The sequence below is a fragment of the Rhinopithecus bieti genome, unplaced genomic scaffold (genome assembly GCF_001698545.2).
Source record: "Rhinopithecus bieti isolate Rb0 unplaced genomic scaffold, ASM169854v2 scaffold_5750, whole genome shotgun sequence".
In the NCBI taxonomy this organism is placed as follows: domain Eukaryota; kingdom Metazoa; phylum Chordata; class Mammalia; order Primates; family Cercopithecidae; genus Rhinopithecus; species Rhinopithecus bieti.
In genome coordinates this window covers 196,796-224,778 of record NW_016805082.1, presented here as the reverse complement: position 1 = coordinate 224,778, position 27,983 = coordinate 196,796, and the positions used below count along the sequence as shown (strand labels likewise).

The 27,983-nt window shown below is 52.0% G+C and overlaps 1 protein-coding gene across 2 annotated transcripts; it reads left to right on the top strand.

The window, feature by feature from the left end:
- The first annotated feature begins 389 nt into the window (after window positions 1-389).
- Window positions 390-27,983, top strand: ADAMTS15 (ADAM metallopeptidase with thrombospondin type 1 motif 15). Of its 2 annotated transcripts, none has more exons than XM_017871148.1 (8): window positions 390-1,668; window positions 13,061-13,193; window positions 13,661-13,828; window positions 14,040-14,323; window positions 20,573-20,750; window positions 22,259-22,440; window positions 22,547-22,722; window positions 24,389-27,983. In XM_017871148.1, exons 1-8 carry the CDS (start codon window positions 712-714, stop codon window positions 25,161-25,163), a joined length of 2,853 nt encoding a protein of 950 aa, XP_017726637.1. In that variant the 5' UTR covers window positions 390-711; the 3' UTR covers window positions 25,164-27,983. The 2 variants fall into 2 exon arrangements, with proteins under 2 accessions (XP_017726637.1, XP_017726638.1); XM_017871149.1 differs by lacking the exon at window positions 24,389-27,983 and adding an exon at window positions 23,805-24,376.

Sequence of the window (27,983 nt, the reverse complement as noted above, 5' to 3'; positions counted from 1 at the left end):
AGGGGTCAGTGAAGGGCCTTCATTCCTAGCTGCTGACCTGGTCTGCCTTGAGATAAAGGCTAAGACCCTGAGAGTGGACGATGTCCACAGGGGCAGAAGCGACTGAGGCGTCGGGACAGTGGGGCATAACCGAGAGCAAAACGTGAACCTAGGCTTCAGCGCCGGTTTCTCCCGCCAGCCCACGCCTCCTGCCTCAGCTCAACGCCACTCCCTCCCCGCCAAGTGGCTCTCTGCTCCGGAGGCGGGACCGAGTTCTCCGGTGGCCCCTGGAGGCTCGGGCTGCGAGCTCTGGGAGGCTGGGAGGGGAGTGAGGGGAGGGGCGCTGACTGGGCAGTCCAAAGAGGAGGGGGCCTTTAATAGGCTCGCCCAGCGCCTGGCTTGCTGCGCTGCGAGTGGCTGCGGTTGCGAGAAGCCGCCCGGCACCTTCCGCTAGTTCTCGGCTGCAAATCTTCGTCCTTGCACTTGACAGCGATTGTACTTAAGCTCCCAGGCGCGCTTTGCTTGGAAAGGCACAGGTAGGAAGCGCCGGCTGCCGGGTGCACGCTCGCTGCTCTGGGAGGAGCCTCCCTCCCTTGGCTCTCCTCTCAGGGAGCTGCTGGCGGTCCCGGAGCATTGGCGGCACCGGAGTGCGGGCTGCGCTGAGACCGCGTCCGCGGCCGGAGAGCCCGGCCCAGCCCCTTCCCAGAGCGCGGCGGTGCGCTGCCCGGCGCCATGCTTCTGCTGGGCATCTTAACCCTGGCTTTCGCCGGGCGAACCGCTGGAGGCTCTGAGCCAGAGCGGGAGGTAGTCGTTCCCATCCGACTGGACCCGGACATCAACGGCCGCCGCTACTACTGGCGGGGTCCCGAGGACTCCGGGGATCAGGGACTCATTTTTCAGATCACAGCATTTCAGGAAGACTTTTACCTACACCTGACGCCGGATGCTCAGTTCTTGGCGCCCGCCTTCGCCACTGAGCATCTGGGCGTCCCCCTCCAGGGGTTCACCGGGGGCTCTTCAGACCTGCGACGCTGCTTCTACTCTGGAGACGTGAACGCCGAGCCGGACTCGTTCGCAGCTGTGAGCTTGTGCGGGGGGCTCCGCGGAGCCTTTGGCTATCGAGGCGCCGAGTATGTCATCAGCCCGTTGCCCAACGCCAGCGCGCCGGCCGCGCAGCGCAACAGCCAGGGCGCACACCTTCTCCAGCGCCGCGGTGTTCCGGGCGGGCCTTCCGGAGACCCCACCTCTCGCTGCGGGGTGGCCTCGGGCTGGAACCCCGCCATCCTGCGGGCCCTGGACCCTTACAGGCCGCGGCGGGCGGGCTTGGGGGAGAGTCGCAGCCGGCGCAGGTCCGGGCGCGCCAAGCGTTTCGTGTCTATCCCGCGGTACGTGGAGACGCTGGTGGTCGCGGACGAGTCAATGGTCAAGTTCCACGGCGCGGACCTGGAGCATTATCTGCTGACGTTGCTGGCAACGGCGGCGCGACTCTACCGCCATCCCAGCATCCTCAACCCCATCAACATCGTTGTGGTCAAGGTGCTGCTTCTTAGAGATCGTGACTCCGGGCCCAAGGTCACCGGCAACGCGGCCCTGACCCTGCGCAACTTCTGTGCCTGGCAGAAGAAGCTGAACAAAGTGAGTGACAAGCACCCCGAGTACTGGGACACCGCCATCCTCTTCACCAGGCAGGTGAGTTGATCTGCTGTCATTTTGCACCCATAGAGTCCCGTTCTTTAGGGTCACCTGCCCTAGCGCTCCAAATCCCCTTTGTATCGTGCAATGCCTCCGAGTTTAAACTTCGTTAACTTCTTCCGACTCCAGCTGTAGTTCTCTGGAGAGCCCTCTCGGCGGCTCACGTGCATCTGGGCCATTGGAGGAGAGCCTGCGCTTTCCGAAGGTGTTGGCCTGGCGCGGCCAATCAGCGCCTCCTGGATCAGGCGCCGAGGGGCCGGAACCCAGGAAGTTGCCGCCCCGGAGCCGCAGTTTGTGTCCAAGACCGATAGGAGACGCTATGAGGATGGTGTTGGATTGGGCGGGAACGGCCCGCCCCTATTGTATGGGCGGCTGAGACTTCTCGGACACCTCCTGAGGTCTCCTTTCAAGGGTTGTAGAACTGAAGGTGATCCAAGGTCAGCGCCTGCTACATTTCTCTCGGGTAACATGTTGTCCCCTCTGTGTACTGGGCCTGGAAAGCCTGGATTTGGGTGCAGGGAATCATTGAGAGATTTTGTGAGTTGCAGTGACAGGCCAGACTCAAGTCCTGCGAGCATCCCTCCTTCACTGCCGCTTCTCCTACAGCCTTCTCTGCTGGCATGGTCCAAGAGGCTTCTAGACCATTCTGAGCAGGCAGTGTAGTTAGGGCACCTGTTTGGAGCTGAGACTGTTTCACTTGGAGTTTCAAGTGGAGTTTCACTTGGAGCTGAGTTGGGAAAATCTTTTCCAATTTTCCTGTATCCTTGCTGTCAGAGGGTGACCCGTTTGCCCAGATGTATACTACAGAGCAGAGCTGGCACGCTTGCTCCTGCTCCCAAGTCACTATAATTCCTACGACTACACTTGACTTCAGGGCTCTAGCTTCTGCCCTTGCTGGGGTGGAAGTGGTGTGAGCTTAGTCAAGAGTATTTGGACATTCCAGTCGTAGAGTTAGAAGGAAACTGAGTATTGGGATTAGAAAGATGGACCCAGCCCAGGAAGCAGCCCTGCCTTTTGCAAGGCCTTACCTGGTATTCTATGTCAAAGAAGCTATGAATCTGTGAACATTTAGATTCACAGGTGTTGGAGTGATTGGGCACTGTGGAGTATTTGGATTCTTGAAGTTTCTCAGATACAGGAGGCTGGGAGGAAAAGAGCCATCCAAGTGAGCTCCTTCTTCCGATTTGGGGGACTGTGACTTGAATCTGTGCCATGCTCTCTTTTTTTTTGTTATTATCATAACCACAGCATTCTGGGGATGGTATGGAATCCTTGGTTACCACTGGGGCTCTAACTCTCCACTCTTTCCAAATGGTCACTCAAAGTTGGACTGGCGCACACAGGCTGGAGCTGGAGTCTTCCACAGTAACCCATTTGGCACAGCTAGTCCCTTCCTAGAGTCGAACTTCCTCTTTTCCCAGCCTTCTTCTCCTCCCACCACCTGGTTTCTCTAGGGAGGTCTTTGGCCTGAGTCTGTTTCCTTGTGCTCATTCTTCCAACTGAGGTCTGTTGAGCTGCCACTGCCCAGCCTCTGCAAGCATTGCCTGAGTCATGGGGAAGCTGCAAAGGAGGTGGCTTTGACCTCTGCACACAGACCAGCTTGGCAGTTAGATTGCTGGGGCTTGAAAAAAAGCAAAGGCCAAGAACAGGATATCTTAATGGGCAAAGCAGCTGTTGCCCCATTTGCTACCTGGGCTGCCCCATTGAAGGTCACTCACTGACTCCAAAATAAAAGACCTCAGCCTCTGCAGCCTGGTGGTGAAGGCTGGCTTCTGGAGTCAGCCCTAGGAAGAGAACTCCTGCTGGGCATAGGATCATGCCGTCAGAAGGAGGCTCCCTTTTGAAGAAGAAGCAATCAAACAGCATGACAGCTTCTATTCCTCAGTAGTGTGTGTTCAACCCCCCGGGGGCTGTGTTGTCCATGCATAATGGGTACAAGATGCATGACCACTGGATCAGAAGCAGTGATGTGCAAGATGTGACTTTGAGAAGCTGCCTTCCCCTTAGGTGCCCAGAGAGCAAAGCCAGAGAGTGGGGCTTCTGTGTTTTCAGGGCTGCCATCAAGGTATGTACCTTTATGCTTCAGAGTAAACACCTCTCCCCCACCTCCTCACCAGCTCGGACTTCAGGGCCTTCTGCATTCTGAGAGTCTCAGGATCTTCTCACTCCTGACCTCTCTGGGGGAAGGTACAGTATTCCATGAGAACAGGAACGAGTAGCTGCCCTTTCTGAGATTAAAGCAGATGCGGTCTCCAGGAGCCTTAACTGCCCGGAAACGAGAATATAGTGGTTATACAACAAGTATTTTGACAATTTGAGGAGTTTACTTAAAGATTCAGAATAAGTTCATGGAGAAAAGTGCACATTTGATTTTGCAAAGTGATCGGTCTCCAGGCTCATAACAGCAGGGTGAGGTCAGCACAGGACTGGAACCAGGATCTGCGAAGAACTAGAGCCAGAGTGTTTCTCATTTATTTCTGTGAGGAGAAAAGTTTCTTTGGCTTCTTGTTGCAGTGGGCGGCAGGAGCCAGGTATTTAATGCTGTGACTTTGTAGGCCCCTATTCCCTGAGACCTCTCTGTCTTTAGGTCCAATAACGCTGCCGTTTGGGTAACTCTTTGTGGTAGAATGGCTTTCATTCATTTATTCGTACACTCTTTTAATACTTGTTGAGCATTATTTATTATTATTTCTAGGTACTACCCTGGGCTGTGGAGCTACACGTAGTAATAAAATGTGGTCTTGGCCGGGCGCAATGGCTCACCTCTTGGGAGGCCAAGACGGGCGGATCATGAGGTCAAGAGATCGAGACCATCCTGGCAAACATGGTGAAACCTTGTCTCTACTAAATATACAAAAATTAGCTGGGCATGGTGGCGGGCGCCTGTAGTCCCAGCTACTCAGGAGGCTGAGGCAGGAGAATCACTTGAACCCAGGAGGCAGAGGTTGCAGTGAGCCGAGATTGTGCCACTGCACTCCAGCCTGGCGACAGAGTGACACTCTGTCACAAAAAAAAAAAAAAAAAGTGGTCTCAGGTCCCCAGGAATTCACAATGTGATGAGGAGCTTACAAGACAACAGCTAATTTCAACAGGATGTGCTAAGTGCCAGACCAGCCCCGCTGGGGAGGAGGGGCGTTCTCCTGAATGCTGGAGCTAAGGAAGCGCTCCAAGGGATGGGAGCAGAAAGGGTACTGGCTGTGGAGTGGGGACTGGGGAGGGGAGCTTGTTTTCTGTGTCATCAGATGCCGTCTCCTCCATTCCACTGCCTGCTTTGCTATCTGTGACCTTTTCTCCTTTGGACTGATTTTTTTATTTATTTTTATTTTTTTTAAGGATTTGTAGTTTGTGGTTTTACTGTCTGTTTCTTGATTTCTTTCTTTTTTTTTTAAGGACTTGTATTTTATGGTTATTCTGTCCGCTTCTTCATTTATTTCTTTTTTTTAGGACTTGTATTTTATGGTTATTCTGTCTGCTTCTTCATTTATTTCTTTATTTTTTAGAGACAGGGTCTCATTCTGTCACCCAGGCTGGGGTGCAGTGGTGCTGTCAACTCACTGCAGCCTTTTAACTCCTGGGCTCAAGCGATCCTCCCACCTCAGCTTCCTGAGTAGCTGGACTACAGGCCTGCACTACCGTGACCAGCTAATTTATTTTTGTAGAGACAGGGTCTCACTATGTTAACCAGGCTGATCCTGAACTCCTGGCCTCAAGAGATCCTCCTGCCTCAGCCTCCCAATATTTTGGGATTACAGGTGTGAGCCACCATGTCTGGGCTCTGTAATATTCTTTGTGAGAAGACTTTTAACTACAAATTTCATTTTAAAAACATATATATTCAAGTTGTTTTTCTTGAGTGAACTTTGGTCATTTATATTTTCAAGAAATTTTCCATATCATTTGAGTTGTGAATTCATTGACAAAAAGTTGCTTATAATATTGTCTACTATCTTTCCCACCTCAGACTCTCAGTCTCACCCAGCCTGTAGCTGGGACTACAGGCATGTGCTACTATGCCTGACTAAATAAAAAAAATGTCTTTTTTTGGAGATGAGGTCTTGCTATATTGCCCAGGCTGGTCTCAAACTCCTGGGCTCAAGCAATTTGCTCACCTTGGCCTCCCAAAGTGCTGAGATTACAGGCCTGAGCCACTGCGCCTGGTCTGTTTTGTTTGTTTTTTTCCTGTTGCTTCTTCATATCATTTGACGCCACCTCTGTTCCCTCTCCTCTCGCTCTTCTTCCACGCTCTCACCTTCCTCTTTTTGGACTCTCCAGGCAGGATCTTTACAGTCTTTCTCTTCCCCCTTATTCTCTTTATTTGTACTCTGACTTTTCCCCTCTCACAACCCCGAGCTTGGTGCTGTCTTCTTGTTTTGACCTTGAGCAGTACCGTGTTTCCCTGGGGATACCCTACACTGCGCAGAGCGCAGCAGCATTCTAGAACCTCATGTGAAACAGACGCCAGTTCTTTTGGTGATAAAGCACTTGTCATAGGGCAGTGAGATTTACTGTTCAGATAAAAATAGTTAATAATGAAGTGATAATACATACGTTATACATATCTCCCTATACAATAGAAAAGGATCATGATTTCATTAGGATCTTTCTTGAAGTCGGGCTTTGGAAGATATTAGGAGACAGAGGTCATTGGTAGATTTAGTATTTAATAATTTGTTATTCTTGGCCACCAACTGGAAACGCAACACCATGCCTTCTGGGAGGGAGGAGGGAAGGAGTGGGAAGAGAGAGGGAGGAGTGGATATGTTGGTTCCCTGTCTTGCAGGATGAGTGCTCTCTCTCTTTAGTTACATCAAATGAGTTCGCCTGATATTAATGTCAGCAGATGGGGGAGGAAGGTTGGAGGGAATCTTTTTCTTTTATTTTTAACTGCTGGTCTAGTCAGAAAGGCAAGTGAGTTTTTCTCTTTCTTTAGGTCTCACTCTCCTTCTGCCTTTGAACTTCTCTGTAGTTGTTTGCGTCCCCTCTCACCCCTGGAATTTCCTCCCAACCTTTCCTTGACACCTTGACTTGATCACGTGGCATGATGGAAAGAATACAGGTTTGGAGTCAGGCAGAGCTGAGTATGAATCAGGGGGCTTGAACTCTCTAGCAATGGACATTGCATGAGTCAGCTATGTGCACTTTACTTGCCTCATTCTTAGAATGAGGATAATGATGATGACATGATACCTCACTTACGGGGCTGTTGCAAAGATAAGTGTTACTGAGTGGTCCAGAATAGACCCCCAGTTATGGTAGTTATTATCACTACCTTAGTAGTCACTTAGTACATGCTTCTTGTTGAATGACTAGCTATGGATCCCTTGCCAGACTCAAGTTTGGGATAGCCCTGATTTAAAGCATTCTGCCCCATTGCCCTTGCAAGTATGCTTAACACTTGTTCCTGTTGTTGTATGGAAGCTATGGACATCAGCATTTGCTAATCTCACTGATCTGTAAACTCCTTTTAGGCAGGAACCTCTTTAGTCATTATAGGCCCCTGCATGGATCCCTGGATCCCTGCAAGTTGGCTGTTCAGTAGGTGATTTTGGAAGGAAGGTGCAGACAGAAGTGCAAGGGCTGCCTGTAGCCCTGGGTGCTTAGGTAGCTCACCTCCCTTCCTGGGGATCATTCATCCAGCTTTTGAGGCTGTCAGGCTGCAGGGTTGGGAGAGGGAGTCTTAGATTCTTCTGGCATTTCATCTTGGCTCTTTGCCACGAGGTTTTGCCCTGAAGAAAGGAGGGGCTCCAGTGAGGTGTGTGTTTAATCCACCTTGGAGTCAGCAGACAGGGTGCATGACAGGGCAGGGCTGGGGTCAGTGTGTCAATGCAGGTGTGGGGCAAGGAGCCAGGGGCTTGTTCAACCAGCGAGGGGGTGCAGACAGTGCTCTCAGAGAACTCTTAGCACTTAATCCTGCCTCTCCCTCTCCCGAGGACTCTTCCCACTCAGTGTCAATCAGCAGTTGCTGGAGATATAGGGTGGGGCCTTCCATTCTTGGGGTGATATGTACCAGAGTCAGCAGGAAGTCATGGTGAGAGCTCAACCCTGCTGCTGCGCTGCCTGGACTTCAATCCTCACTTGCCCCCTTCCTCTCTGTCTAACCTTGGGCTTACTGTGTGACCCTGGGCTAGTTACTTACCTTCTCTGGTTCTCTTCTGTGCGATGGAGGCTGAAAATGGTGTCTTCTTCCTAAAGCTGTGAGGATTAAATGAATGAAGGCAGGTAAAGCTCTCGTGATAGTCTGGCACACAGTAGCCAGTCAATAAATGTTAGCTATTATCACTGTATTTGTAGGCACCCTCTCTTGCAGGGGCGATTTTTTTTTTTTTAAATAGAAGATTTAGTCTTCTTGCAAGCTTGGGGTTCCTCTTCTTCTTCATTGAGGTAATTATTGTTGTTTTGGTTACCTCACTCTCTTGCAGTAATACCATTTTGTACATCTGGAGGGATTTATATGCCAGTGAAATAGAATCTGCCAGTAGAAGTAACTAACATTCTTCATCACATTGCCAAGGCACTGAATTGCTAGATTTTATTTCTTCTAGCAAAGCAAGGCCCTCCCATCCTTGGGGATTACAAACAGACATGGATTTTGGGCTGGACAAGAAAATACAGTGACGCATGGCAGAGGTTCAGATGGGAAACAAGTTAAAGGCACAGTAGTAATACTAGCGCAGGGTGCTTTTCACCAGTAATTACGGTCTCCTAACTAGTGCTGCATGATTTAGACCAAAGAACATAGCTTTGGATTTGGGATCTCATTCTTCGCTCAATAGCCACAGGGACTGGGGTGTGTAATCTCAAGTCACTGAGCCTCAGTTTCCTCATCTGCAACATGAGAGGACAGCCCTAAAGTCCCGTGAGCATAATACCTGGGTGCTGTGATGTAGCCATGAAGATGAGCTCTGGCTCTGCTGCCTAGAACTTCAGTGGAAGCAGGAAGTTGGCTACATGAGAATGCAGAAGTCTTCTGCCACATTAAAAATGTTAATGTGCGGCCAGGTGCAGTAGCTCGCACCTGTAATCCCAGCACTTTGGGAGGCTGGGGCAGGTGGATCACTTGAGGCCAGGAGTTTGAGACCAGCCTGGCCAACATGGTGAAACCCAGTCTCTACTAAAAATGCAAAAATTAGCCAGGCGTGGTGGCGCATGCCTGTAATCCCAGCTGCTTGGGAGGCTGAGGCACGAGATGCTTGAACCCGGGAGGCAGAGGTTGCAGTGAGTCAAGATCACACTACTGTACTCCAGCTTGGGCAATAGAGCGAGACCCAGTCTCAAAAAAATGTTAATTTGCTTGATTTTTGTGTATCCCTCTCTCTTTGTGTTGCTGGAAAACATTGAGCATCTTGGTACATGCCTGGGAAATGAGAGGAGGTAAGAAGGAGGTTCTCAGAGGGGGCAGCTGGTGGGAATCGCGCTGGAGGCGTGTATGCAGGGACGTTGGTAAACAAGCCACTGCCAGGTGTTATCCTTGTTTATTTTTTTAAGTTGTGGCTCCAATCCTAAATTATTTTATAAGAAGGGACAGTTAGAAAATAACAGTCCAGGAGGATTCGGTTCCTGGCCAAGATGATTCCAGGATCATCTGGAAAAGCAGCTGCAGCTACAAAGAGAAACAGCCAATTGCTGGGAATCATAAGTCAGGTAGGGGCTGGGTTAGGAATACCTACACCTTCTAGGAGGAAGAAGGCAGAACAGCTTCTGTTTTTTGGAGGCAAGCACTTGAGCTGAAGAGGTTAAGGCAGTTTTAGTGCCTCTGAGTTCATTCCAGAAGGGTGGAGATTTTTGATGGCACAGATGAGGCACTGCTGGGCCCCCGTAAAAGCACGTGTAGGCGTTCAAAGTGCAAAGGCTCAGGGTTCCTCACTGAGTCCCTGCAGGGGTGGCAGGAGGACAGGCAGAGCTTCTGACCCCACACAGCTGTGTCTTCCCACAGTGAAGACGCTGGTTACTGCAAGACGGCTGCTTCCAGAGCCACTCTTACCCTCAGGAAATTTGCCGGCTCTTTCCTTGTTCCTCTTGTTTGATCCAGGGAAACCGGGACTTCCTGATGGAAAGAACAGGTTGCGCCTGGCCAAGCAGGGCCTGCAGCTGCATGTCTTTGCTCCAGAGAAAATCCACCCTCCCTAGGAGGAAGGAGGCTTTTGGCCGTAAGGACTTCCCAGCCACAGAGGCGGCTGCAGGGTGGCTGAGTTCCAGACGCCCTCTAGATCCCAGTCTGAGCATTCAATCTGGTCTAGCAGTTTCTTTCTTTCTTTTTAACATTTTATTTTTTGTAGAGATGGGGTCTTGTTATGCTGCCCAGGCTGGTCTTGACCTCCTGGCCTCAAGTCCTCCTCCCGCCTTGGCCTCCCAACGTGCTAGGATTCCAGGCCCCAGCCACTGTGTCCTGCCTGGTCTAGGCATTTGTGAAGAGCGGGGCTGGGGAACAGGACTCTGAATCTCCACGTGGGTGACTTCCACTTTTCTGAGAGTGAGTGCTGTCAACTACATGACTTGGGTCAGTAGACAAGATGTTCCTTGGGGTTCTGAAAACATGTCATTCTGTGGGTTCCTTTCATAGCCTACAGGGCCAGAAGGGGCTGCATGCTCTAGGACTGGGGAAGGAGCAGAGGCGGAAAGCGCTGGTTGATTCAGGCTCTAGTTGAAAGCTGGCCCTTCCCCAGAGCAGGAAACCAAGGCCCCAGAGAGAGAGAGAGGACTTGGATAAAGTCACACATCTACTTAGTGATGGGGCCGGGACCAGAATCTAGACTTCTTGATTCTTATTTCCACACCCTCTCCCTCTTACACAGGGAGCACTGAGCATGCAGGGCAGCCCAGAGGCAAGCGTAGGTGCCTGCCCCCACAGGCTGCACCTGCTGGGCTAGAATGTCCAGAGCCCCAGCCTTGCTGGGTGTTACACTACACCCATCCTACACCTACATCCTTCACTATGCCCTTGCAAGAGCCTTCATCCCTGCCTTCCTCATCTTGGCTCCCTTCCCATGTTCCTCAGCTGTCACATTCCCTAAACTGCTGATCAGGTGAAGGTCTCTTCCCAATTTTTTTTTGTTTTTGTTTTTTGTTTTTTGAGACAGAGTCTTGCTCTGTCACCCAGATGGAAATGCAGTGGCGTGATCACGGGTCACTGTAGCATTACCCTCCCAGGCTCAAGTGATCCTCCCACCTCAGCCTCCTGAGTAGCTGGGATTACAGGTATGCACCATCATGCCTGGCTAATTTTGTTTATATTTTGTAGAGATGGAGTCTCACTATGTTTCCCAGGCTGGGCTTGAACTCCTGGACTCAAGCGATCTGCCTCCTTGGCCTCCCAAAGTGCTGGGATTACAGGCATGAGCCACTGTGCCCAGGCCCCTCCCAAGTTTTGACAGTGGTTGTTTTCTAGGTTTCAGAGCTCTTGGGAAGGAAAGCTTTCTGGGAGAGTGAGTCTTTGAAGACGAAAGAATATGGGAAGAGAAGGGCATTTGAAGTCCTCCGTGGGGCTCCTAGAAGTGGAAGAAATGCTTCCAGCAAGCACAGGCGGCAGACCTGGCTGGGTGTGCAGGGCACACGTCATTGCCTCTGGTGCACCCAGGTTCAGGCTGGTCACCCTCGAAATAACTGTTACTCATTAGGAGGTGTGACTATCACCTGACCGTGGGAAGCCAGGTTTGACTGCTCAGGTGGTAAACCTCTGAGTGCTTTGGATTAAATTTTGCTGATTTTCTGTACTCTGACCGCTTTTCCTCCCATGCCCCCTGGCTCCCGGCTCCCTGCGCTGTGCTGCTGCCCACCTTCGCCCCTTGCCAGCACGTACACAGATGTACATGCGACCTCGCATATACATGCACATGCATGCAGACGTGTGCTTCTTTGCCTGTGGAAGGTGGTAGTAATAGTCGTTATTTCAACGGGATGTTGTGAGGATTAAATAGGGCCATTCGTGCAAAGTGCATACACAGTGTCAGCATTTAACACATCATGGCCATGATGAACTATGGGCATGCACCTAGTTCCCACCTCTGACAAATAGATATAATAATATATCTGCATCATAAGCCTATTGTGAGGATTAAATGAGGTGACACACGTAGTAGCTTCCTGTGAAATGCAGAATGCCTTATGCATTGAAGGCAGTGATGTAATGAAGAGAGAACCAGCATCACTGATTCAACACACGTCTTCTTCTTCTTCTTCTTTTTGTTTTGAGTTGGAGTTTTGCTCTTGTCGCCCAGGCTGGAGTGCAATGGTGCGATCTTGGCTCACTGCAACCTCTGCCTCCCAGGTTCAAGTGATTCTCCTGCCTCAGACTCCCTAGTAGCTGGTATTACAGGCACCCATCACCATGCTTGGCTAATTTTTGTATTTTTAGTAGAGACAGGGTTTCACCATGTTGGCCAGGCTGGTCTCGAACTCCTGACTTCAGGTGATTCACCTGCCTCGGCCTCCCAAAGTGCTGGGGTTACAGGTGTGGGCCACGGTGCCTGACCCAACACATGTCTTCTTAAGAGGAGCAGAATGTACACAAGTGTCTCATCCTATTTCCAACTCTTGGGTTTTTAAGGTATCTGGCAGTGTTTCTGGCCAACGACACTCAGTAAGTTCTTTGAGAGATTCACCTCGGAGGCCCTATCCTGCCTTTCTGTGTCCCCTGGGAATACTTCCTGTCAGGGTTTGCTGCTGGAGGCCCTAGGTTCTGCAGCCAAGTTAAGCTTCAGTACAAAACGAGGGACCTTCCTGCTTAGGTGGCCATCCCTCTATTTCATGTATCTTTCTTCCTAGCAGCCACGGAGCCTGTGTCCCCTTGTGCTTCTGTAGCCAATGAAACTGTGTCTGGATGGGGACTTGGGTTCACCTCACTGCTTCCTCCCAGTCTAAGGCAGCCAAATTGCTGGCATGGGTGGTTCCTTGGCCAACAGCCCTCTGGCTGGGAATCTGCACTTAATTCGTGGTTGGCCAAAAGGCAGCCCAGCAAAGACTGAGGCTGCTCGAAGCTGCCTCTGGGTGGGAATGAGACTGGCTTCCTCCCTGTTGCCTCAGCGAGCCTCCCCTGGCTATGGGAGTCACCGCTTTTCTGATCTGGAGAGCTGTCTCTCTGTAAAGTAGTGGCCCTTGTAGTTAATTTGGTACCTCCTAACTTCCTCCCAGAGGACCTCCCTGCATAGGGTTTAGGCAAAGTCTTTTGGTGAGCCACAGAGTCCTTCCTAAGTTTCCTCCCTCAGCCTGGGTTCATTCTGTGAACAGCCCCACAACCTCCTAGGAGGAAGGGCCTGGCTGGAAGGTGCTGGGCCTGGTGAGGTTGGAATGAGATGAGCTGGAATGTCCCATAGGATGCCCTTTCTTCCCTTCAGGTCCCTTCTGTCACTGTCTCTAACTTTGGGCTGGCTTCTGCTTCTCCCCCACCCGGCAGGACCTGTGTGGAGCCACCACCTGTGACACCCTGGGCATGGCCGATGTGGGCACCATGTGCGACCCCAAGAGAAGCTGCTCTGTCATTGAGGACGATGGGCTTCCATCCGCCTTCACCACTGCCCACGAGCTGGGTAAGGCTGGATAAGCTCCTCCTGGGGTCTTCTAGGTTTGCCTGGGACACCCTGGAGGGTGGGAGACACGTGTCTTTGCCCCTTGTGCTCTGAAGCCTTAGGACCCCTTCTCAGGGCACAGTGAGCCTTAGCAGCAGCTTTGTTGTACTTTTTCCGATCGCTCCAGCCCCACTGGCCGGCGACGGGGTTTGAGCCCCTCAGTAGAGTGTCTCAGCACTTAGGCACTGTGGGGACACCATGTTAACGACAAGGGCGTGCATTCTGTTGTTGGGGAGCCCACAGCTCGATGCAGGGGACAGAAAACACAAGAACATGATCTTGAGGACATTTGAAAGCAGTCTATTGATAGGTGGCAATGACCAGCCTGAAAACCGCTGACATATGCTTTCTAGTTCCCCTGCCCCATTCCTCCCTCCAACCCCCATGTCCTTCTCCTGCCCTCTCAGTCCTCTTGCCTCACCCCACAGGCCACGTGTTCAACATGCCCCATGACAATGTGAAAGTCTGTGAGGAGGTGTTTGGGAAGCTCCGAGCCAACCACATGATGTCCCCGACGCTCATCCAGATTGACCGCGCCAACCCCTGGTCAGCCTGCAGTGCTGCCATCATCACCGACTTCCTGGACAGCGGGCACGGTAAGCCAGGACGGCGGGAGGGCAGTGAGGCCACCTCGGAGGAGGCTTTGCTGCTGCCCCTGGTGGAGGTGCTCACTTCTCCGTCCTCTGTACATTAGGTGTGTGTGCCCCCTTGGAGCTGGGCTCTGACATGAGTGCATTCCTGTTGCCCTGGGCTAGCCAAACCTCATCTTCCCAGCTCATCCTAACGAACGCCCTCGGCTCTCTGCAGGTGACTGCCTCCTGGACCAACCCAGCAAGCCCATCTCCCTGCCCGAGGATCTGCCAGGTGCCAGCTACACCCTGAGCCAGCAGTGTGAGCTGGCCTTTGGCGTGGGCTCCAAGCCCTGTCCTTACATGCAGTACTGCACCAAGCTGTGGTGCACTGGGAAGGCCAAGGGACAGATGGTGTGCCAGACCCGCCACTTCCCCTGGGCCGATGGCACCAGCTGTGGCGAGGGCAAGTTCTGCCTCAAAGGGGCCTGCGTGGAGAGACACAACCTCAACAAGCACAGGGTGAGTGAATTCTGGAGCTGTGCTCGGGATTGCTGGGAGGAGGGACGGAGACCTGGGGGCCTCCCCTGCCCTTGGTCTTCACCAGGAAGCTGCCTAGCACAGACTGGCCATGGGACCATCACTGTTGCATTGCTGAGCTGTGCCTGCACTGCCCTCTATATAGTCCTGTCCCCTTCTTGACTCTAAAACTGGAGAGAGAAACTATGGCAGGTCAGAGGACTTGGAGAGGCCTCAGACACATGGGGAAAAGCCTTCAACGGGAGGTGGGGTCTCAGCCCTGAGCTCCGGGCCTCGTCCTACCTGGGGAGGAGCTCTGGGCTCAAAGTTGAACACCTAGTGTTAGAAGCAGCTCACTCGCTGGCTCCTCCCTTCCTTCCCACATCCACTCTTTCCCAGCGTGTTCCACACCCAGGGAGCTGGGGACCATGCGCAGGAACGGGGCTTAGAACTGCAGTGAAGCAAAGCCCTGGGCAAGCCTCAGGAACGGGCTGCGTTCTGAACCAAGCTTCCATTTCTGTTGCAATTGCTGTTTTTCTTTAGCAGAAACATAGTTGAACAACACTTGTTTTCCCTCCTGATAAACAGAAATAGCAACCAAACAAGAACATTCAGAATCCCAAATATTCTCTGAATGTAATAACTCTATCTTCTTCAGGTCTTGTTTTGGGGGTAGGAGAGGAATTTGTACTTTTCTGGGCAGGAAAAAGAGGTCTGTCCTCCTCCTGGATCCTGGAGCTGACTGTCCCTTCCCATCCCTGTTCTCAGCTCAGGGAGGACTTGCCTCTGGGCACAGAGTCAATGTCACAAAAAAGCATCCACCAGCACATTATCAATTGCCCTGAGATGAGTATGGCACAGAATTATTTAAAATATTTTTCTGTGTGCTGGGGATACATATCTAATTAAACCTTCAACTGTTTGCTAGGCAACAACCCACTGTGTTCAGGGAACTAGGTGAGATACTGTGGTGGTCAGAAAAAGAACACACAGGCCATGCCTCGGAGAGCTCATAGTCAAGTGGGGAAGCTCGAAGTGTAGCTGTGATACAAGACGCAGAGAGGCACGTGTTATGCAAAAGGACAGAAGAATGAAAACATGTCACAGGAGAACAGGGGTCAAGAGATTAATGATGATGAGAGGGGACGGAGAAAACTTGGAGGAGGAGGTTAGATTTGAAGAGAGCCTGAGGGATAAGTAGGTCCCTGTAGGCAGAAATAGAGCAAGGCAGGGAGGTCCTGGGCGAGTCGGAGTGAGCTGCAGGGCTTTGTAGATGAAGGCTCTATGGGAACTGCCTTCGGGAAGGTTGTTTGGGGCCAGACGGCAGCCATCTTGATTGCCAGGCGTTAGAAGGTCCTGAGGACAGGCAGTATGTGGTCAGTGCCTCCTTCTGGGAAGATGAGGCTGGAGGATGCAGAGACAAGTTAAGATAATACTGGATAGAGAAAATGCGGTCTGAGAAGCACCATCTTTCCACACTTTCTGGAATTCTCAGTCTATGATTAGGCAAGATCTATCTCCTCCACCTCTTAAAATCCCTTGGTCACCCTGTTTTAACTGAAACTTTCCAGGAAACCTTCATGGAAGTCACTGCCCTCATTGGCCGAGGTCAGATCGTAAAGCATGTCTTACAAATCACTGCAGCTCCCGCAGATCTGTTTCAGGAATCCCATTCTGACCACCAAGGCCCTGTCTTCCCAGATGACTCCCTCTGGGATTTGGATTCCAACAATTCCTCAATCCCATCTGGGCCTACAATCCATTGCTGCAACAACCTTGCCATCATGCCTCACCCTTCTTGTGCCCTCACCTCCTCCTTCGTGAGCTGAAATTCCACAGTCCATTTTTGAGATCACTCCCTTGCGTACACTCTTGACTCCCTTGCCCCTGTCTGTTTGCATCAAACTCACTTGGATAAGCCACCATCTGGGTTGACTCCAACTCACTCACCCATTCAATTGTGCTTACACAGGTGACTGTGGTTGGAGAAAAACATGCAGTTGTGCTCACTGGTCTCAGTTTAAATTCGTGATCTGAGCTGGGCACAGTGGCTCACACTTGTAGTCTCAGCACTTTGGGAGGCTGAGGCAGGAGGATCCCTTGAGTTTAGCCTGAGCAACATGGCAAAACCCCCTCTCTACAAAAAATACAAAAATTAGTGGGACGTAGTGGCAGATGCTTGTGGTTCCAGCTACTCAGGAGGCTGAGGCAGAAGGATCACTTGAACATGGGAGGCAGAGGTTGCACTGAGCCATGATCACACCACTGCACTCCAGCCTAGGTGACAGAGTGAGATCCCATCTCAAAGAAAAAAAAAAGAAAAAGTAAGAAAAAAGTAAAATAAATTGATGACCCAGAAATTTAGGTGGGCCCATAATCCTGTCCAGGAGTCACATTATTTCATTTCCCCAGTTGGTTACTCTCCCAACCTCCTGAACTATTAGTTCACACCCACCATCACCTGTCTCCTCCCATTACCAACTCTTTCTTCCTCCTTTTCAACTTTCACCGATGACCTTTCTTCTCATTTCCCAAAGGAGAAAAAAAAATCAAGTAATCAGAAGGGAACTTCCACCCACCCCCCGACCTGCTTCTGCGCCTGTTCACTGTCCCCTTTACAGCGGCTGAATTGTCCCTGCTCTGATCTGAGGCCACGCTGTGTGCTTTGTGCAGGAACCCCATCCCCTCTCGCTTGTTAAGGACATTGCTGATCAATTCTCCGTCTCCTGCAGTGCCAGTATTTCCCAGTCTTGAGCTGAATCATGCCTTTTAGAGTACAAATCTGTTGCAATTTCTCCCATCTGAAGCAAAACTTCTTACGATCCCACTTCCTTGGTGGTCTGTTTCTCTGACTCCCTTCACAGCAAGTTCCCGGAAGGAGTTGTACAAGCTTGCTGTCTCCAGTTCCATCTCCCCACTTTTCTCTGCTGCCCATTCCAAATAGGCTTTGACTGCCATCATTTCTCCAAAACAACTCTTATTAAGGCTACCAAATGGCCTGCACACCACGAAGGTCAGTGACTGTTACCTTTCCTCCCATCGCCCAGCAGGCCAGCAGCATTTGTGGCAGCCCAGAGCTCTGGCCCCTGGAACAGGGTCTCCACTGCCTCTCGGTTGTCCTCCTCCCCTTCTCATTACCTTTACTGCTTCTTCCTTATGCTCTCATTTTGTTTTCTTTTCTTTTTTTGAGATGGAGTTTCGCTCTTGTTGCCTAGGCTGGAGTACAGTGGCGTGATCTCGGCTTACTGCAGCCTCCACCTCCCGGGTTCAAGCGATTCTCCTGCCTCAGCCACCTGAGTAGGTGGGATTACAGGTGCCCGCCACCACTCCCGGCTAATTTTTGTATTTTTGGTAGAGACGGGGTTTCACCATGTTGGCCAGGCTGGTCTTGAACTCCTGACCTCAGGTGATCTGCCGGCCTTGGCCTCCAAAAGTGTTGGGATTACAGGCGTGAGCCACCGCGCCCGGCCTGTACTCTCCTTTTCTAAAGTGTAGAGTGCTTCGGCACTCAGTCCTTTCCCTCTTCACCATCCACGCTCAGTCTCTTCGCTGATTCATCCAGACCATGGCTTTAAATACCATCTAGAGCTTGAAGACTCCCAAATTTGCATCTTCAGCCCAGGCCTCGCTCCTGACCTGCAGACTTGCATCTGTAAGGGAATCTGGACGTGTCCATTGGACACCTGATTAGCGTCTTATGCATGCGTCGGTGAGACTGAGCTCCTGGCCATCTCCCCTGAAGCTGCGCTGGCAACTCCATGTCCCGGTTGCTCAAGCTGAAACTCTATTTCTCTCATATGCTTCACACCCTGTATCTCCACGTCCCTGTGGGGCTATCTTCAAGGCAGATCCAGGATCATTTCTCACCACTTCATCTGCTCTCACCCTGGCCCCAGCCACCACCCCCTGTCCCCTGGATTAATGCAGTTACCTCTAACTGGTCTCCCTGCTTCTGCTCTTACTCTTTACAGATGGTTCCCGCCATGGCAGCTCTGTTGAAATGCACCTTAGGTTATGCCACTTCTCTGCTCGGCGCCCTTTAGGGGCTTTGCCGTGGCTCAGAATGAGGGGTCCCATTTCTCGCTGCCTTATTGGCCCTAGTGACACTGGCGCACTTCAGGCTCATCCCCCGCCCCTCAGGGCCTGTGCACTTGCTCCGGCTGCTTGGAATGCCCTTTTTCTGATGTCTGCATGGCTTATGCCACCTGTACATCCTTCAGGCACAAGAGAATCCCCCGTAATCCAGAGCAGCCCTTCCCAACTCCTCCCTCCCACCTGCTGGGAAGCCCACCCTTCACTCTGCGTTCACGGATTCATTTTTATTGTCTGTCTCCCCAGCAGGGAGTCATTGCTCTGAGGGCAGGGACTTCCACAAGTGTTTGGTGAAGGAATGGGTGAATGGCACAGGGCGGGAGCGCAGTGAATGTTTTTTGTACGAATAGGAAGCAGTGATACCAAATAAAAACCAGGTAGCATTGTCTGCAGGAACAGTGCTGCAGGAACAGTGCTACATGCTGAAGAAGAATTGGAGATCACGAGGCCTAGGCACACTCTTTTAGTCTTCACATGGCCATTGTGGCTTTTGAGAGGGCAGCTTCCGGGGTGTGATGGGGACAAAACCCACAGTGCCAGGCTCTGGGGAGTGAGTATGAGGAAAGAGCCAATGTGGGTGACACTCTCAGGGAGTGAAAGGATGGAATGAGGTGAGGCACTAGTTTGAGTAGTTTGAGGCCAAAGCAGGGTTGAAGGAGGGTGGTGGTGGTTTTTTTTTATAGGATCAAACAGATGTTGACGTAATGAAACAAGAACTATCTGACAAAGGGTAGATTGAATAAATATGCTGGATATGTACACAGGTTAAAGTGTTTCTATTACGTGCAGCCAGTTCCTGCTTAGTTCCATGTGAGTTAGGCACTGTGTGGACGGTCGGTGGCAGAGTTTTAATTCCAGGCGAGTACAGCAGCTGGGCTGCTTCCTCTATTGCTCAACTGAGTGTGTTCAGAGGATCCACACTCATTTCACTGTCATTCTAAGGAAAACATCATGGACACTGTAAATTTTATTCTCTTCCTACCTTGTTAAAAAAAACTTAAAGAAAAAAAAAAAAGCCCTCCAAAACACTGCACAATTCACCCCGAAGCCAAGTCGAGTTTTAGGATTGCTTAATAGTGTCTTATCTTTATCTCTTCTTAAAAGAAACATGAGAATGGTTCATGGTGAAACTTTCTCAAATACAGCCCCCGATCGAGGTTAAGATCAGTTTGGTCTGGCGTCGAGTCTGAATTATCGAACACTAAGGAATAAAAACATTCACATATCTATGGTGACATTTTTTATCCGCAAGGCTGGGGGCTGGCCATGCCTTAGAGATGCCTGTGAATGCACTGACAACAAATAAAGGGAACGTTTTTTGTTTTTTTCTTTTATTCCCAGCAAGCTGTGAGATTAGAGGAATCTCTGAACTTCTGCCAGGGCCAGCGTGGTGCTGGGAATTTTCATGCGCATTAGGTCACTTCTATCATCCACCTGATATCAGGCCCGAATATTATTAGTATTATCCACCCCATTTTTGCAGATGAAGCACTGGAAGGCTAAGGAGGATTTGCCACTGCTCAAGCCCACTAGGGTGGTGTGGTATGGGTGGAGTCTATTGAAAACACCTCTGACTGGGTGCGGTGGCTCACGCCTGTAATCCCAGCACTTTGGGAGGCTGAGATGGGCGAATCACTTGAGGTCAGGAGTTTGAGACCAGCCTGGCCAACATGGGGAAACCCCGTCTCTATTAAAAATACAAAATAATTAGCTGGGCATGGTAGCAGGCAGCTGTAATCCCAGCTACTCGGGAGGCTGAGGCTGGAGAATCACTTGAACCTGGGAGGTGGAGGTTGCAGTGAGCCAATATTGCACCATTGCACTCCAGCCTCGGCAAAAGAAGGAGACTCTGCCTCAAAAAAAAAAAAAAAAAAGGAAACACATCTGTGTCACTCCAGCACCCAGCGAGGCCTCTCTTTTGCACCCTCCTGTGCATCTGGGGGCAGTTGCTGTTTGCTATTTAGTTGGTTGGAACGTTAGGTGGGATCGGTGTACACTGGCCATTTGCTTATTGTCTTTTTCTTCATGATGCAACATGAATTTCATTCCGGGAAGGTGGGATGAGAACTTGAAGGCTGTACAGTGCAGCTTTTCTATGGGCTAAGGGGCTGGGTGTGACACCTGGGTCTGCCAAGGAGTATAACAGGCTCTTCCTCACAGGTGGACGGTTCGTGGGCCAAATGGGAGCCCTATGGCCCCTGCTCGCGCACATGTGGCGGGGGCGTGCAGCTGGCCAGGAGGCAGTGCACCAACCCCACTCCTGCCAGCGGGGGCAAGTACTGCGAGGGAGTGAGGGTAAAATACCGATCCTGCAAGCTGGAACCCTGCCGCAGCTCAGGTGAGGCGGGGAGAGCAGTGGTGGCCTAGGCCCGGGGAGGCGAGGCTGGAGGTCACCCCTACCCCACCCCTACTCCGTGTAATGCAAGGCCTCCAGGTAATTGGGTATACAGGTAATTCAGGTAGCCTAGTATTTCTATCATGGATTCCTACTGATGACGAAGGGACTGCAGTCAAGATTCTAACCTTCAGGACAACGCCTGGAAGTGGAGAGGTGCAGATTCTTCTTGGGATCATTCCTCTTTCCACTCACCTTTGGCAAGGGTGTTTCCTTCTGGATGCTTAGCCTGGGAGACTAAATGGATCATGGGAATGAGACACTAGAAGTCCTCTTAGCTGAGGCCTGCCCAGCCCATCTTCGTAAGCAGGAGTCCAGAGCCCAATAACTTGGTGGGGAAAAAAAATGACATCTCTATTTTTATTAATGTCTCAATCTAACATTTAGTATTTCTTTCAGAGAGAAATTAGTATTTTTTAAAACTAATTTACCTTTCTATCTGAAATTTAGTATTTCTTTCAGTTAGGCAACACAACTATAATAGTAGTAGAAGTACCTGTGACTTTGTCACCAGTAGGAATCATGGATATTTGATGACATGTAGAAGCACCTGTGACTTTGTCATCAGTAGGAATCATGGATATTTGATGACATGTAGAAGCACCTGTGACTTTGTCACCAGTAGGAATCATGGATATTTGATGACATGACATTTTGGTTGTTGCAGCATTTTCAAAATGCTGTTTAAGCTCATCCTTACTTCAAAATTATAGTAGTTATCAGGTTCATTACTGAATCATATATATGTATATTTATTTTTTTGAGACAGAGTCTCACTCACTCTGTTGCCCAGGCTGGAGTGCAGTGGCGTGATCTCGGCTCACTGCAACCTTCACCTCCCAGGTTCAAGCGATTCTCCCGCCTCAGCCTCTTGAGCAGCTGGGATTGCAGGCGCCTGCCAACATGCTTGGCTAATTTTTGTATTTTTAGTACAGATGGGGTTTCACCATGTTCATGAAGCTGGTCTTGAACCCCTGACCTCTGGAGATCTGCCCACCTCGGCCTCCCAAAGTGCTGGGATTACAGGCGTGAGCCACTGTGCTCGGCCCTGAATCATATTTAATGCATTAACAAAAAAGCACATATATCACAGACTTGTTTCAAAATATATCGATAGTTGTGTAGCAAATGTAACTGGTGTTGTCGTTAATCTGTGTAATTTACTTTATGCACTGAGTTACATTATTCTGAAAATAGTTTGCAACCTAGGGGGAGTTTGAGGCTGGGTTACTGGAGAAGGTGGTGCATAGCTCAGGGGATGTGTTTTCATCTGCGCCCTGGGTCCTTTGGGCCCAGCCTGCTTTAGTGCTGTGAGATGGGGGAAGGTTGCAGCTTTGGTGACAAGGGTGGGAAGGGCTAAGAGAGTCATGGCAGGCTGGGAGAGAGGCTTGTCCTTTGCACCGGCCTCAGCCCTTCCCTTCAACTTCTTTCTTATGCTTCTCCCTCCCTAGCCTCCGGAAAGAGCTTCCGGGAGGAGCAGTGTGAGGCTTTCAATGGCTATAACCACAGCACCAACCGGCTCACTCTGGCTGTGGCATGGGTGCCCAAGTACTCAGGCGTGTCTCCTCGGGACAAGTGCAAGCTCATCTGCCGAGCCAATGGCACTGGCTACTTCTATGTGCTGGCACCCAAGGTGAGTGAACCTGGGGCCTGAGAACAAAGCAGGGACCAGGTGTTTGGGGGAGCATCGGCTGAGCTGCCCCGCTCTTCCTTCTTTTTCCCCTTCTGGGGCACTGCAGGTGGTGGACGGCACGCTGTGCTCTCCCGACTCCACCTCCGTCTGTGTCCAAGGCAAGTGCATCAAGGCTGGCTGTGATGGGAACCTGGGCTCCAAGAAGAGGTTCGACAAGTGTGGGGTGTGTGGGGGAGACAATAAGAGCTGCAAGAAGGTGACAGGACTCTTCACCAAGCCCATGTGAGTTGGGGTCCTGGAAGGTGCTGCCAGGGAGCAAAGGGAGGGAGGTGGAATTCCCCAGGGCATTGGAAGCTTGGGTTAGATTGGGGTAAATGTCAGATCCAGCCAGTACCCTTGCTGCAGAGGCCACCCATCTAGGGCTGCTTGTCCTTCACTCACTCATTCATTCACTCATTCATTCATTCTTTCAACAAACAAAGATGAATGCTGGGGGAAGACCCACTTAACAGGAGATGGTATTCAGGAAGGTGGGCAGAGTTGTTAGGGTCTGTATAATGTTCTAGAGTAAGACCGACCTGATTCAGATCACAGTTACCCATTTTCTGGATGACCCTGGGCAAGGGAACTCAATCTCCAGGTCTCTAGATGTCCCCACTTGTAAAGTGGGTATAATACTAATATATTTCATGTGTGCTCTTGTGAGGAATAAGGGGGTTAGTCCAAGTAACAGTTAGCATCGTACCTGGTGCATAATAAATGCCCAATACTCCTTCACCTTGATGAGGCCGAATGTGACAGCTGCCAGCCTCTCCCTGGACTTGAGGCCCTGACCTTGGGGATCAGATTGAGGTGAGAATGGCAATAAACTGCCAAGAGACAGCAAGTGAGTGGCTGGGACTGAAGGAGGCTTCACATCTTGGACAACCCTGGGCATCTAGTCCTAGCTCCAGAATCTGGGGCCCCCAGCTTGAGCTTCCTGAGGTCAAACACATGCTCCTTGGAAAGTCCTGATCCACGTTCTGGAAGAAAAGAGGGCAGGCAGGGCACCTGAGGTCCCAGTTGGGAGTGGGGGCTATGGTTGGCCCGGAAAATTTGGGAGTCCAGGTGCTGGTGATGGAAAGGCCTAGATGGCTGTCCTGGAGCCTTGACTGTGCTCCTGGACACAACACCCTCTCCTGAGCCCTTGGGTGGGGATGTGCAGGGAGGATGCCCAACCCCGCCTCTGGGAGCTCGGCACCAGGGACAGATGGCATTCCAGGCTGTGCTTCGCAGGGACCTGTGGTGGGGAGGCCACATGGGGAGGAGGAGGCACATACCCCAGGCTCGCTTCACTGGTTAAGTGGCAGATGTTCTTTTCACAGCCTGTTGGAGCTGGAAGGAGCCTTAGAAATCATTCAGCTTAACCCACTCATTATGCAGATGAGGACACCAGAACCCAGAGACACTGGCTTGCTTAAAATTGCCAGGAGTTGGCGTGTGAGCCAGGCTGGATCTGCGTCCCTGCCTCTAGGGCCGGTGTCCTCTCACTGCGTTGAGATCCTAGGCTCAGGCTCCAGGATGGTGGACTTATTCCCCCGCCTCAACCCTCGTCATCCTCCTCCTCCTCGTCGTCATGGCAGATGTCTACACATCCTTGATGTGTGCCAGGCACCATGCTACATGCTTTATATGCTTTGGTGGACTCAGTCCTCCCTGCAGTTCAGTGAGGTGTGTGGAATTCTGAGCTCCACTTTACAGGTGAGGACACGGAGGCTTAGAGAAACTCAGCACCTTACCCAGCACCAGTCGCCAAGGGGCAGGGACCTCTCTGACTCCCAAACCTGTGCTTTCCCTCGCATGCCAGAATTCACCAAAAGCTAGGTTTACTGAGGAAACAGATTCTGGAGCGGTGAGGTCCTTAGGTCCAGGCTTCTGTCTAATGCACAACCCCCATTTCCCACCCCAGGCATGGCTACAATTTCGTGGTGGCCATCCCGGCAGGCGCCTCAAGCATCGACATCCGCCAGCGCGGCTACAAGGGGCTGATTGGGGATGACAACTACCTGGCTCTGAAGAACAGCCAAGGCAAGTACCTGCTCAACGGGCACTTCGTGGTGTCGGCAGTGGAGCGGGACCTGGTGGTGAAGGGCAGCCTGTTGCGGTACAGCGGCACGGGCACAGCGGTGGAGAGCCTGCAGGCCTCCCGGCCCATCCTGGAGCCGCTGACCGTGGAGGTCCTCTCCGTGGGGAAGATGACACCGCCCCGGGTCCGCTACTCCTTCTATCTGCCCAAAGAGCCTCGGGAGGACAAGTCCTCCCATCCCAAGGACCCCCGGGGCCCTTCTGTCCTGCACAACAGCGTCCTCAGCCTCTCCAACCAGGTGGAGCAGCCGGACGACAGGCCCGCTGCACGCTGGGTGGCAGGCAGCTGGGGGCCGTGCTCTGTGAGCTGCGGCAGCGGCCTGCAGAAGCGGGTAGTGGACTGCCGGGGCTCCCCGGGGCAGCGCACGGTCCCTGCGTGTGATGCAGCCCATCGGCCCGTGGAGACACAAGCCTGTGGGGAGCCCTGCCCCACCTGGGAGCTCAGCGCCTGGTCACCCTGCTCCAAGAGCTGCGGCCGGGGGTTTAAGAGGCGCCAGCTCAAGTGCGTGGGCCACGGAGGCCGGCTGCTGGCCCGGGACCAGTGCAACCTGCGCCGCAAGCCCCAGGAGCTGGACTTCTGCGTCTTGAGGCCGTGCTGAGTGGGGTCATCCCTTTCTCCCCCTCACTCTCCACCCCACTGATGTGCCAGCATTCTGCCAGCTGGAGTAGTGGGCAGAGGACGGTGGCCAGGGGCTCATGCCACGATGTCACCCACATCCAGGGACAAGGACCATGGGCTGGGGCGAGAGGTTCCCTCCTCCTCCCTGGACTGGGCAGAGGGAAGTCCAGGAATTCCTGCACAGTCTACCTCAGGCCCCGCTCCTTGGGGCGGTTGCGGGAAGAGGCTTTGAGGTGCAGGGCAGAAGGTGCTGAGGCCCAGTTTCCAAGGGACTTGGAGGATGGGCACCTTCCAGGCAGAACTTCAGGGACCCCGGCCCCCGGAAGGGAGGCCACAGGCTGCTGGAAGAGCCATGTCTCAGCAGCTTGGCACCCTCAGGTGGCCCCATGGGCTCTGAGCCGTGTCTGAATTAGGCAGGGTTTTCACGGTGCTTTTAGCCCACCTTCTTTTTTGAACTGACATGGACTAAGCAATACAAGCTGGCTGGGGCTGGGCAGAAGCCATGGGGAGAATGAGATTAGGGCCCCTGGAGCCTGGCACTCCACCTTGGAAGACGTGGATGTGCACAGGGAGTCCTGAGGTTTCTCGTCCTGCACTCTTGGCCCTCCCTTAAAGCAGCAGCCTCTCCTTCCTCTGAGGTGCAGGGTGTAGGACTGGTGGGGGGGCTGCCATGGAAGCATTCTCTGAGGCTCTGCAGGGAGGGGGGAAAGTCAGTAGGGAGCCTGCTGTCTTCTTCAAGATGGAACCGGCCATTACAGAAAGATGTTGACATTAGCTAGGGGCGATGGAGTCTGTGGCCGATGCAGGGAGTTTTCTGAAAGTTCTGGAGGGTTCTGCTGTCACTGGACTGGGGTTGGTGCTGAGCTCTGGGCCTGGCTTTGGGGGATGTCACCCTGGGATAGGGAGGAGGAGGCTGCAGTTCTGATGGCTTCCTCCTCCAGAGAGGCACATATATGCAGGCTGATGTCGGAGGGTCTGTGTCACCTCAGACAGCCCTGACAGTGGCCACGGGCCTGCACCCATTGTGAGGGGGTGGGGCGTGCCTATGAGGGCTAGGTGCTGAATATCTGTGTGCCTATAAACTCGTCTTCATTCCAACAGCTACTGCTGTCTGCCCTGGGTACGTCACATTGTATCCCAGGCCTTACCTTCTCCACTGTTTGCTACCTCAGATTATGCCCTCTAGGAACCCAGCCGTATCCCTCCCCTAGGACAGTGGTGACCTGATCCTACCACCACACTCAGTCTTCGGAGACTGAGCTTCCAGCCACAGAAATGAGGGTGTGGTGTGTGGCTTCCTGCTCCCCACAGCCCAGCCCCCTGCTGGGCTCCAAAGCCAAAGACAGGGCCTCTTTCTTCAGACTCCTTGGGAGTAGGTTTCAGGAGGCACCAAGAATCGATGACTGACCCAGGGGGCCTGGCAGCCACTAGTAGGAACTGCTGGAGACCTGTCTGTCTTATAGACAGGTCAGGAAAATAGAAACAGGCATTTTCTATAGCTCCAAGTGGGGAGGTATTTTGGGGTTAGAGCTTCTTTGGCTAAGCAGGGTGTTTCTTGAAGGTTCAGATGCCCCACTGTGTACACGGGATATTCTGCTTCTGAGTGTAGGTGATGAATCCAGGACCTCAGTGGAGAATTGTATTGAGCTAAGATCAAAGCATGTATCTTCCTGGGACAGAAGAGTTCAGTTCTTTTCTGTGGGTTTCCCTAATAGTCAGAATCCACAAACCAACTCCCAGCCAAGCCTCTGTGATGATGTTCTCACCCGGGTCTAACGCTGGGCTGGAGCCCTTGGACGGAGTTCATGCAGGGGCAGAGGGTGTGCCAGTCTCTGAGGCAGGGCTGCAGTCACCCCTGAAGGACTAAGTGAAGAGGAAACCCTCTGTGCCAGTGACCACTGTGGAGCTACAGGGACAAAAGGGACCAGGGTACCAGGCAGAAGCAGATCCTTGCTAGCTGACGACAGCACTGCGCCCTGTGCTTGGTGCACTCCCTCCTTGAGGAGGAGAGGGTGGCATGGGGGCTGTGCGGGATGGCAGGGGGAGTGGGTGGGTGGGAAGAGAGGTGCCATCGGTAGGAGGCTGGCCTCCAGTAGAGCAGAGCAGCTTTTGCCATCAGTACTTACAAACCATTTCAAGGAAGGACAACCACTCTGGCTCCTGACACAAGCCAGGCCTCAGTGCTTTTATCTGTTGTGGTGTTTTTTTCTTTTTTCTTCTTTCCCCTTTTGAAAGACGCATGACCAAGACAACCTAGGGAGTTTGTCTTGCTTGCCTTTGACTATTTCCTTAATCCAACCATGCCCTCGAGGGCTGCGCAGAGACTAGACTGAAGGCACAGGTTTCTGGGGATGGAGTAAAGTTACAGTGGTGTCTCATGTCTACACAAGAAGAACATTCTGAAAGCTCCAACAACTTCTTCAGGGGGATGGACCAATATGGCTTTGGGCTCAGGATTCCCTAGCCTCCTCTGCCCATTGCATGCACTGATTGGAGGAGTCTGGCCCAGACACTCTCATATGGACCTCGTCATGCTGGAGTGGGGTCTGGCAGGAGCTGATGACAGTTTGAGGGACTTGAGTGTCCCTGGCCTGGCAGTTGGCTCCCGGAAGCACTAGACACTGACACTCATTGGTAGACCCTCCCTCCCCGCCGTTCTGTTTGGTTCTTTTGCATTCGGTGTACTGCAGAAGGCTGGAAGGACCTGGGGGCTGGCTGGGCTGTGTATACTGTGTATACAGGGGAGCTGGCTGCTGAGGTGACCACAGCCTTCTCCTAATAAAGCTGTAAGTATTTAAAA

Coding starts and splice junctions, on each gene's coding strand:
- ADAMTS15 (XM_017871148.1), top strand. CDS start 712: ATGCTTCTGCTGGGCATCTTAACCCTGGCTTTCGCCGGGCGAACCGCT. Junction 13,829..14,039: donor CTTCCTGGACAGCGGGCACG/GTAAGCCAGGAC, acceptor GGCTCTCTGCAG/GTGACTGCCTCCTGGACCAA. Junction 22,723..24,388: donor GGACTCTTCACCAAGCCCAT/GTGAGTTGGGGT, acceptor TTCCCACCCCAG/GCATGGCTACAATTTCGTGG.